At 40.0% G+C, this 11,705-nt stretch overlaps 2 protein-coding genes across 2 annotated transcripts; both read right to left on the minus strand.

Moving 5' to 3' along the window:
* Positions 1-99: 99 nt before the first annotated feature.
* On the minus strand, positions 100-2,049 carry wu:fb18f06 (protein PXR1). The gene is made up of 4 exons (XM_038694203.1): positions 1,973-2,049; positions 1,621-1,709; positions 1,100-1,324; positions 100-290 (listed from the first exon to the last, which is right to left on the minus strand). Exons 1-4 carry the CDS (start codon positions 1,986-1,988, stop codon positions 285-287), a joined length of 336 nt encoding a protein of 111 aa, XP_038550131.1. The 5' UTR covers positions 1,989-2,049; the 3' UTR covers positions 100-284.
* Positions 2,050-8,701: 6,652 nt separating this feature from the next.
* LOC119883519 (uncharacterized protein DDB_G0288629-like) lies at positions 8,702-11,550 on the minus strand. The gene is made up of 4 exons (XM_038694205.1): positions 11,360-11,550; positions 10,956-11,035; positions 10,422-10,643; positions 8,702-8,892 (listed from the first exon to the last, which is right to left on the minus strand). Exons 1-4 carry the CDS (start codon positions 11,379-11,381, stop codon positions 8,887-8,889), a joined length of 330 nt encoding a protein of 109 aa, XP_038550133.1. The 5' UTR covers positions 11,382-11,550; the 3' UTR covers positions 8,702-8,886.
* Between the last annotated feature and the right edge of the window lie 155 nt (positions 11,551-11,705).

The raw sequence follows: 11,705 nt of genomic DNA on the forward strand, positions 1-11,705 counted from the left end.
GATTGACCTCTAACATGGATAACGCTGCCATCTTGTGGTGAAGAAAACACCCTTCACTTGACAGAAGAACCCTGCAGGGAGATGAAAATCCTGCAGGCATTTTGTTTGTTGTTACAACATTTAATTCTTGTAATCAGATTTGTTTACACAAGCAACATATTTCTGTGACACCAGTGAAAGAACATGAAGAGAAGTTGGTGCTACTGCACACTCGCCACACACACACTTTGGCAATGGACAAGATCATAAGAGACTAACAGAGCACTCCGGTCCCCCAGGAAGCATCACTTCTGAAATGACAAAAAGGACACATGATTGTTAAAGATAAGAATTCTTTTGGACCAGGAATGTTATGATGTCTAGTCAGGCCATGACAGGTCTGAGAACATGTGCTCACTCCCATGGAGGTGATTGGACAACAACAGCTTTTATGACTGCCCTATCTGTCTCTTCTCTCCTGCACAGGGCTTCTTTCTTTTTATATACAGTCTATGGCTTCTTTGCTCTTTTTGCTTTAGTCATTTGAATGGGAAACCTATTATTCACACAAATGTGACCAAAACGTTTGATTTCCTCTGAATATACTTGCAAGATAGTGAAACCAATTTAGTCTGATGGTGATTAAGAAAAGTGCTATAGAAATCAAAATTATTATTATTATCATTATTGCTATTATTATTATTATTCTTCATTTAACTGTAGAAGTTAGTAGTTGCTCTGAGATTGGCTAGATTAAAATGGATCTGGAAGATTGCCACTTGACATTAGTAAAAGCTATGAATGATAACACTGTGTGGTGTGTCTGATCTGATTACAACTGGTTCTGCTGGTAAGACCTGCTGTGAATGTCCTACATACACTACACTTTGAAACAAGGTGTGACATGTATGTCACCTGTACAGCCGCATTTTTTTGCATGTTGCAAAATGTTTTGGGAACTACAAGCTACACAAGTGTAACGTGGCAATAAAAGTTGGGTGGTTACTGTGCCATAAATTCCACATAGCAAGGCCCTAGTTTGCAAAGAGTAAAGCTATTTATATGTTAAAAATTTTACTAGCAAGACATGTCTACCAATTATCTGCAGCCTTGGCCCTACCTCATCATCGCTGGAGCCTGAAGATGAGGAGCCTGATTTTTTTCCCTCCTTGTGTCCCTTTTTCTTCTTGTCCTTCTTCTTGTCGTCTTTGCCTTTGTCCTTTCCCTTTTTGTCAGACTTGTCCTTACTTCCAGACTTGTCCTTACTGTCGGACTTGTCCTTACTGTCGGACTTGTCCTTACTTCCAGACTTGTCCTTACTGTCAGACTTTCCCTTTGAGTCCCCCTAAAAAATGAAAAAAGTTGACATTGAATAAATCCTTGACTGTGTTGATTTGATCTTAAGGATTGTGTTCAAGTCAAGTAATCATTATTAATTGATGTAGGTAAGAATTTACCAGAGAAGCAACTTTTTTCAGGCAATAGACACTTGGTCTTGCTTCCAAAACACAGCTATAATAACTAGTAGATTCTTACAACAAAAGACTCTATGAAAGACTACGAAAGCTCTTTTATGCTTCCCAGATACTCATGTAGTCACACTAGCATCTTTGTGAGAATTTACACATACAAAGTTCTTACCTTGTCCTTATCCTTTTTCCCCCAGGGCCAACTTAACTCATCCTTCTGAGCCTGCTCCTTCTTCACCACATCTTCATCCCCACCTATAGCTGCACATGAGCAGAGAGAGACAGATTGTGAGCAGTTTTGAAAATTCAGCTTAAAATAAATGTGAAAATTAAAATCAGGTAAAAGCAGCCAATTTACAAAGCAAAAGTACAACTACAAATAAAATACACCTTGCTGGAGCTGTATTGGACCTTTAATTGTGTTGCCCGGTGCAAAATCTGCCCTAAAATGCTGATGAAGTCACATCAAACAATAACATTCATGGTATTCCTACTAAATACAGTAAACATTAATTTAAGCCTACCTGCTGACAGATCCATTGTGACTCCTGTTTGTACGCTTAAGAAACCTCACAAGCAGGAAACCTGGATTGACCACACCTAAAGTCATGTCACCTGCTCTAACCACGCCCCCACAGGAGGGGGGGTGAGGGGATGGAGCCAATCCCATCTGATATCAGACGAAAGGCAAGGCGTGGTACACTCTGGAGAGATTATTATACACTGCTCAAAAAAATAAAGGGAACACTAAAATAACACATCCTAGATCTGAATGAATGAAATAATGTCATTAAATACTCCTTTCTTTACATAGTTGAATGAGCTGACAACAAAATCACACAAAAATTATCAATGGAAATCAAATTTATCAACCCATGGAGGTCTGGATTTGGAGTCACACTCAAAATCAAAGTGGAAAACCACACTACAGGCCGATCCAACTTTGATGTAATGTCCTTAAAACAAGTCAAAATGAGGCTCAGTAGTGTGTGTGGTCTCCATGTGCCTGTATAACCTCCTTACAACGCCTGGGCATGCTCCTGATGAGGTGGCGGTGGTCTCCTGAGGGATCTCCTCCCAGACCTGGACTAAAGCGTCCGTCAACTCCTGGACAGTGTGGTGCAACGTGGCGTTGGTGGATGGAGCGAGACATGATGTCCCAGATGTGCTCAATTGGATTCAGGTCTGGGGAACAAGCGGGCCGGCCCATAGCATCAATGCCTTCCTCTTGCAGGAACTGCTGACACACTCCAGCCACATGAGGTCTAGCATTGTGTTGCATTAGGAGGAACCCAGGGCCAACCGCACCAGCATATGGTCTCACAAGGGGTCTGAGGATCTCATCTCGGTACCTAATGGCAGTCAGGCTACCTCTGGCGAGCACATGGAGGGCTGTGCGGCACCTCGAAGAAATGCCACCCCACACCATTACTGACCCACCGCCAACCGGTCATGCTGGAGGATGTTGCAGGCAGCAGAACGTTCTCCACGGCGTCTGGCCTGTCTCCTGATGGCACCTCCATGCTCTGGACACTACGCTGACAGACACAGCAAACCTTCTTGCCACAACTCGCATTGATGTGCCATCCTGGATGAGCTGCACTACCTGAGCCACTTGTGTGGGTTGTAGACTCCGTCTCATGCTACCACTAGAGCGAAAGCACTGCCTGCATTCAAAAGTGACCAAAACATCAGCCAGGAAGCATAGGAACTGAGAAGTGGTCTGTGGTCACCACCTGCAGAACCACTCCTTTATTGGGGGTGTCTTGCAAATTTCCTATAATTTCCACCTGTTGTCTATTCCATTTGCACAACAGCATGTGAAATTGATTGTCAGTCAGTGTTGCTTCCTAAGTGGACAGTTTGATTTCACAGGAGTGTGATTGACTTGGAGTTACATTGTGTTGTTTAAGTGTTCCCTTTATTTTTTTGAGCAGTGTATTAATGTAAGCCTACATAAAGTATCAAAAGTAAAAAGTACTTATTATCCACAAAGTGTGTAACACTGAAGTTTTATCACCTATGCATTAACATGTAGGCTACCTAAATAGCATTTTCATGTTAATTTATCAAGGTGGAGCTGATTTAACTATTTTATATGGGGGTCTTATTGTGTCTTTATCTTCATTTTACAAAATCAACTAATAATAAGTCACTAACTCCTTTTAAGTATTTTTCCATGAATACTGTAAATTAGAAATGGATGTGAGAATCAAGTTAACAGGTTGAATTTGTCTCACCGAAATGGAACATTTTCCACATTTTTTGCAGTGTTTGCACAATGATATATGTTAATCTACAAAGATAAATGTAGAGGAGTAAAAAGTACAATATTTATCTCTGAAATGTGGTGGAGTAATAGTATGAAGTAGCACAAAAGGAAAACTCTTAAGTGAAGTACAGGTACCTGAAAACTGTACTGAAGTGCAGTACTTCAGTAAACATACATAGTGACTAGAGTGTTTCTAGTCAGTATTTCACTTTAATGTTCAAAATTTTTACACAGTAATTTGCAGGCTGTAATCTGAAGCATCTCCAATTACTTCACTAAAACATCTGTCAGAGACTTTATTCTCATTTCCTTCTACATTCAGATGCCATAGTTCAATATAAATGTCTACACCCAAAGCCACCAAAAGTCCTTGTACACACAAGCATAAATCTTCTGCTTTTATATATTTGAAAAGATCTGACACATTTTCTCACCAAGGGTCCGACTGTATTGTGAAAGTGACAACAACCCTGCCATCATCAAAATGACTTTATACTTAATTAACAAAAGATGACAACTATTACTACTACTACTTATAAAAATAATAATAACAAGAAACATAACAAAAACATTACATTTTGCATGATGAGACCTCCTATTTTTCGTGCATAAAATCAAGGCACATAGATACATAGATCATCATTAGAGCAAATCTCAGGTCACATTCAACTTCCTGCAATTTCATGTAAGCCCTGTTTTTGCTTGGAGCCTCTCAGTAGGTCAGTAGAGGTAGGAAGTGGAACGGGTCCCTCCATCTCCAAAACTCCTTGGGGCTGGGAGGTCTGCCTATCACCCACACTCAGCGGGGAGCTAAAGGCAGAGGGCTTGGAGAAAGTTGAAGGAGTCAGCGGATCCTGTTTCACAACAGGTTTGGAGGGGAGTGACGTGTATGAGGTGACAGGAGGGCCATCTGGTTTAGAGTTGTTGTCACTGGGGGCGGAAACTCAACAACCGCCTGAGCCTGAGGCCCCAGTGCCTTTCATCACCGAATAAGAAAGAAAAAGACAAAGACAAAGAAGAACAACAAGAAGAAGTCTGGTTTGTCAGAAGTAAGAAGATAAGTGACATTTGGACAAATGATCTGTATTTGTATAGCGCCTTCTTTGCGACCACTCAAAGCACTTTACACTACATCACATTCACCCATTAACGCTAAGTTGTAACTACCCAACAGAAAGGAAACAACATTCATTCACATACACACACTGATGGCACAGCCAACAGGAGCAATTTGGGGTTCAGTGTCTTACCCAAGGACACTTCAACAAGCAGGCAGGGGGATCCGGGGATCGAATCCCTTGTGCCAAGGAAACCCCACAAATGCAGGACCACAGGTAATATTTAGCACAAGAGCCGACAGAGCGTGTTGGCCACCGTAGCTTTAAGGTAGGTGGAGTTGGGTTGAGGAGACAGGAGGACTGAATATATCAGATGGTAGAGGAGGCCATGACATACATGGGCCATAATCTGATGCTATTCACATTTTATGAGCAATTTGCCTTCTTCTTCTTCTTGTCCTTCTTATTTTTCTTGTTATTGTCACTGGAACTGTCAAATGAACTTGAGCTGGAGTCCTGCTCAAATATAAAGCATTCAACACTCAAACATTTATCATTTGTGAAACAAAAAATTAGCATAAATCACACCCTAATATACCGTCTTTTTCTCCTTCCTATCGTTTTCTTCTTCTTCTTCTTCTTCTTCTTCTTCTTCTTCTTGTCATCTTCACTCTCAATGGAGGAGGAAGAGCTGGAATCCTGTAAAGGTAGAGAGCTGAGAATGATTTAATCACATTAAACAACACGATTACAAAAAAATGCATATACACAAGAGTGAAGACACAAACCTTATCCCTTGTTTTCTTTGTCTGAAAACCTGCTTCTGACAAGACACCGTCCACTGTGTGTGTGTACGTGTGTGTGTCTATGGTACAGTGGAAACACTTTTTTTTGTCCTGACACCAGGCTCTAGGAATTACTGGCATTTTGTAGATTTTTTTCTGCTCTGCTTTGCTATTTTTCTGATAAAGATTTGGACGTTATGTGATTTCAGGGAACTCATTCATTTTTAAAGTACAGCTATTTAACATCCTGATAGTGCATTTTAAATATTTTTATTCATTAGCCGACATCATATTTGCATGAATATACTTTCATGTTGCTCATTTATTGATGGTTGCCTTTCTATGAACTACAGGAAACCTCCTATAGCATTCATAGGAACCTACTTAACATATGCCATAGAAAGGTCTCTTTTCAATATTTCATGTAGGCTATAGCTATAATATTACAACAAACAGTCAAGTAAATTATAATAAACTCAAACCTGCATGCACCAAGAAGTAATATTAGGTCAACAAACTTGCTGTTTAGGACCACACACTCCAAATCCAATTCCCCAAAGGAGAATTCTAGGAATCCAGGCTATCCATAGATCCGAGTTATGAAACTTGAACACTGAACACTGGTTCGTGACTGTTCAGTGGTTCAAATATTCGGGGGGGGAAAAGAACAGAATTTCTATCCAAAGGGCAGTCGTCTCTCCTTCGGGCGCTTTCTAAAAACCTGCCCACTGTCACAACATGGCCATGAGGTGGCGAAAGTTTCAGTCCGTCAGTCAGGGGGGATTTCATGTGTGATCTCTGCACTGATAATAAAATAAAGAGAAATGCTTAAGTTCTTTGAATAAACAATCCAGCTTAAAACGTGAGTCTCCTTTGCTTCATGGTTACACCACTTTACTCCACTCTGCATCCAATCCTACAGTAGAAATACCGGAAGGTGTTCAGCCTTAGAAAACAGGCATACCATCAATGGGGCTGCCAGAAACTCTCCAAAGTGTGCTTTTATTTTCCAGGTAAAATCCACCTGGCTTCCTGTTGTAGTTTGCGCTCAGCAGAGGATGATTGAGATGAGCTCGAGCTCTGCTTTTGCTGGAAGACCGCTGACGCCAGTGCAGAGAGAGAGACGTTCGTGCCCTCCTGCGGTGCGATCTCAGAACGACCCACACAATAGAACAGAATAGAACAGAACACAATAGAACAGAATAGAACAGAACACAATAGAACAGAATAGAACAGAACACAATAGAACAGAATAGAACAGAACACAATAGAACAGAATACATTTGGTATTCTGCATACCTAGGCCTAGATACATGACACCTTTTACAGTAAATATAATAATATGTACAGCCTAATACTAAGACTGCATATTTCTGCTAAGTAAGAAACATTTTCATGTTCTGCCATGATGATGCTAGCATTCATCACCCTCTTTGATTGCTTGATATCAGGACCTGCGTTCTGAGTAAGGTAACTATGGGCACACAGTGAGTTCTTCACTCTGTCTGTCACACACGAAGGGCAACAAGAGCAGCAGATACACTGTATGTAAGTGTCACCTCTCTGTGTGTGAAAGACATTAAAATGCACAATGCTTCTTCTGAATATTTTGATGACATTGTCTTATTTTACAGGGAACAAAGTTCCCATTATGAAAGACTGTAAGAATAGTAAGTCTTTATAGAATTCACTACAGTATACAACAGGAAGTTATAGAAATGTAACAGGAAAACAGGAAAAGCTTCTATGTGCTTTGTCTTTGCCATGAAGTAATTCAAAATAAACTACAGTAATGTAATTGTTTGCTCAAAAAACAAAACAAAAGACACACCTCATGTTAGTCCACTCGGTCTCTTGCGTTTGGCCACGTTTTCGACCACATTCATACCTACAGTAATGTTCTCCCTTGCCTTCAATGGTGTGTTTGTAATTTTGCGAACTGCAGTCCATTTGAATGTATGTTAGATTTTGAACTTCAATTTAACAGTTTTGAAAAGACTATGTAAGCATTTGCAAAATGTGATGTGGATCCACATGGTTTTGATGGTGGTTGACTTTGAGTGAGAATTCTTGAATTGCTATTTGTATCAGCTTTAGTTAATCTGTTTGAAAATACTGTTCTTCAAAACAATTTATGTTTTTATAGCAACTGATCAAGAATATCTTCTTGCAAATCATCCATTGATTTCTCCCTTCAGTATTACAGGTTCAAATCAAATAAAGGTTTGAACCTGATGGATGGGTTACATTGGGTTTCTTCAGCAGCCACCGAACGATGCAGGCTTGATTTATTATTCATTTCTTTCTGAAACAGCTCCATTTTTCTTTTTTCTGCTCCCCCATAAAAGATTCAAAAGACCTGAAGGAGATCCCCAATGCTAAATGTTGCAATTGTCTTCTCCTTAAAATTCTGGCCAGAGTTCAGGATAACTTGAATATTGATGTCAGGTAAACGGGTAATTCTAAAACATTATTTTTACTTCTATTTACTTATTTTTCCTATTCCTATTTCATTTCAGAAGAAAATGTACTCTTTACTCTGCTATATTTATCTAGCTGATATAGTTACTAATTACTTTACAGATTAAGATATTATCTTCAAAATATAATATTTTGTTAAATATGATGCACTTTTGCAAAATAAAGTTTGTATTTGTATGTGCATTACTTCACTCTACTTCCACCTGACAAGCTCCAACATTAAAATGCTGCTTATACACCATAATGCATCAGCAATAACAATAAAGTATTACACTTACAAGTTCTTCTTCATAATGAGCACATAATTGATAATAGAAGTTCTGTATTTTTATGTAAAATGTAAATACAGAACCTTTAGTTGAAAGTTCAGTATTTTCACACTGTGGTATTTCTACTTTTACTTAAGGAAAAGAACTATATATCTTTTCTTATATCTTTTTTTATAGAATCTATTTCGGTAATTTCAGCAATATTGATTACAATCAATTACAATGAGAAACAACAACACCGTCTATATGTTTTGTATTAATAAAATCTAAATATCAAAAAATCTTCTACTTGGACTTTAAAGTTTGATTGACCTCTAACATGGATAACGCTGCCATCTTGTGGTGAAGAAAACACCCTTCACTTGACAGAAGTGAAATCCTGCAGGCATTTTGTTTGTTGTTACAACATTTAATTCTTGTAATCAGATTTGTTTACACAAGCAACATATTTCTGTGACACCAGTGAAAGAACATGAAGAGAAGTTGGCGCTACTGCACACTCGCCACACACACACTTTGGCAATGGACAAGATCATAAGAGACTAACAGAGCACTCCGGTCCCCCAGGAAGCATCACTTCTGAAATGACAAAAAGGACACAGCTATTACTGCAGAAGGGATACATTATTTATTAAAGAAAATCTTGAGTGCCATGGCTCTTTCTCTATCTTTAATATATGAATCGTTGTGGCAGCAGCGTGAGCCGTAACAAGCACCAAAATGGTGATCGGTGATTAGACAACAACAACTCTTTTATGACTGCCATATCTTTCTCTTCTCTCCCACTGGGCTTGGTCCTTTGCTCTTTTGCTTTAGTCAGTTGAATGGGAAACCGATTATTCACACAAATGTGACCGACATTTTTCCTCTGAATAAACCTGCAACATAGTTAAACAAATTTAGCACGAAGGTGAAGAGATAGGAGATGTTGCTCTGAGATTGGCTCCAGGTTAACAAGCTAAAAATTGATCTGGAAGACAGTCAAGTCACTTGACAACAGTTTGAGCTATAAATGAAAACAGCATACACACCACAGGAGGGTGTGGTGTGTCAGATTAAAACTGGCACTGCTGGTAGGATCTGATAATCTTGCAGAGTGGTGCACAGAGAAAAACCTATTCTCAACGTCAGCAAAAGTAAGGAGCTGATCACTGATTTTAGGAAGGAGATAAAGACACAGACTCCTGTCTACTACAGTGGAGCTGAGGTGGAGCAGGTGAACAGTTTCAGGTTCCTGAGAATCAGCATCACAGAGAACCTGATTTGTCAGGTTCTCCACGCTGGTGAAAAAAAACAACCAAAAAAACAACTGTATTTCTTGAGGAAGCTTAAGGCCAAATTCCCATGCCAAGTTCTTGTCAGCTTTTACAGAGGAACAATAGAAAGCATCCCGACTGGAAACATCAGAAACTGGCATGGGATGTGCACGGTCCAGGACCGGAAGGCTCTGCAGCGGATGATACATGAACTGTTCAGAAGATCATTGGTACCCATCTCCTGAGCATCAGTGATATCGATGAGGTGAGGTGCCTATGCAGAGCCCAAAGGATACTAAAGGACAGTACCCACCCAGCCACAGCCTGTTCACCCTGCTGCCTTCTGGGAAGAGATATAGAAGTTTCTGCTGCTGCACCACCAGACTGCAGAGCAGCTTTCCCCCCAAGCTATCAGAATCTTCATCCTCAGCACTGCTCCAGTGATATAGTGAATAGTTTATTTCTGTTTACCATTTTTCACAATTGATTCTTTATCAATTTCATTACATAAACTGTTATATTGTGACAATAAATGTACCTACCTACCTAGCTACCTGTTGTGGATGTTCAACACACAGCAACCTTTGAAACGAGGTGTGATAGGTATGTCACCTATGGAGCTGCATTTTATTGCAGGCTGCTATCAAGGCGTCTTGAGAAATATAAAGTACAGTGTAGTGTAATGTGGCAACACTTTCACAAACATTGCCCTGAGGTGTAATAAATTGTCTCTGGGTGTGCCAAAATGTACTAAACACCCAACATAGCAAGGCCCTAGCTCACTAGCGCAAAGCTATTTTATATAAAATCTCCCAAGAGATCTCTAACAAGTAACTGCAGCCTTGAGCCTACCTCATCATCGCTGGAGGATGAAGATGAGGAGCCTGATTCTTTTCCCTCCTTGTGTCCCTTTTTCTCCTTGTGCTTCTTCTTGTCCTTCTTGTCGTCTTTACCTTTGTCCTTTGACTTGTGCTTTTTGTCGGACTTGTCTTTACTACCGGACTTGTCCTTGCAGTCAGACTTGTCCTTACTTCCAGACTTGTTTTTGCTGTCGGACTTGCCCTTGCAGTCCCCCTAAAAGAAAATGACAGCCCATTGATTGTGTTGGTTAAGTTGTGAGGATTGTGTCTGTCCAGCAATCATTATTAATCAATATATTTTAAGGATTTACTGGAGAAGTAACTCTTTATATCAGTCTCCCTGGACAAAAGCCACTTGGCCTTGCAATCACAAAACAGCTATAATTGCAACTAGAATCATTCCACAAAAGACAATTTTGCCAAATTCAACTTCTCAGAAAAGCTCTTATGGTTGTTTGCTCTTATGCTTCCGCTCATTGAGTTGAACGAGCATCTTTGTTAGAATGTAGACATACAAAGCTCCTACCTTGTCCTTATTCTTTCTTAAACTTAACTCATCCTTCTGAGCCTCGTCCTTCTTCACCACATCGTCATCCCCACCTAAAGCTGCACACAAGCAGAAGAGACAGATGGTGAGCAGGTTAGAATATCAGAATTACTGTCACCAAGAACAAAAGTAGCCTCTTTACACAACAGACATGGCCTAGACTGTCTTTGTTTACACATTGTGGTTTTATATAGGCCTATAAATATATTAAATATATTGTATAGCCTATTTATTTAAGCTGCCAGGTGCAAAACCTGCCTTAAAATGCTTTTCCTTTTCAGTTCCACTTACCAAGACTTAAAAAAATGTTGTTGAAGTCAACACATCAAACATTAACATTCACGGTATTCCTACCTAATATAGTCAACATTAATTGAGCCTACCTGACTCCAGATTGAAGTCCATTGTGACTCCTCTGCTTTCTCAAACAAGTTACCACAGAGGAACCCGCACATGCAGGGAATACAGGCAGGAAACCTGCACCTAAACCACGTGACCTACCCTAACCACGCCCCCAGACGCCGCCTCTGGATTAAACATTCAAGTTTGTGTCATGTAAATTCCTTGACCGCAAGGCGGCTACTTTCGAGTGCAGGAAGTGCCGGAAAATATGGTATTTGGTCGTTGTGTTAAAGAGGCATTTAGAAATAGCCTAAATGACACAAGCGGCTGGCCCGGCCTTTCTGTGAGGAGTTTGCATGTTGTCCCCGTGTCTGCGTGGGTTTTCTC

Source organism: Micropterus salmoides, unplaced genomic scaffold (genome assembly GCF_014851395.1).
Source record: "Micropterus salmoides isolate LMB-PRFRI ecotype aquatic unplaced genomic scaffold, ASM1485139v1 Ms_hic_scaffold_3, whole genome shotgun sequence".
NCBI lineage: Eukaryota > Metazoa > Chordata > Actinopteri > Centrarchiformes > Centrarchidae > Micropterus > Micropterus salmoides.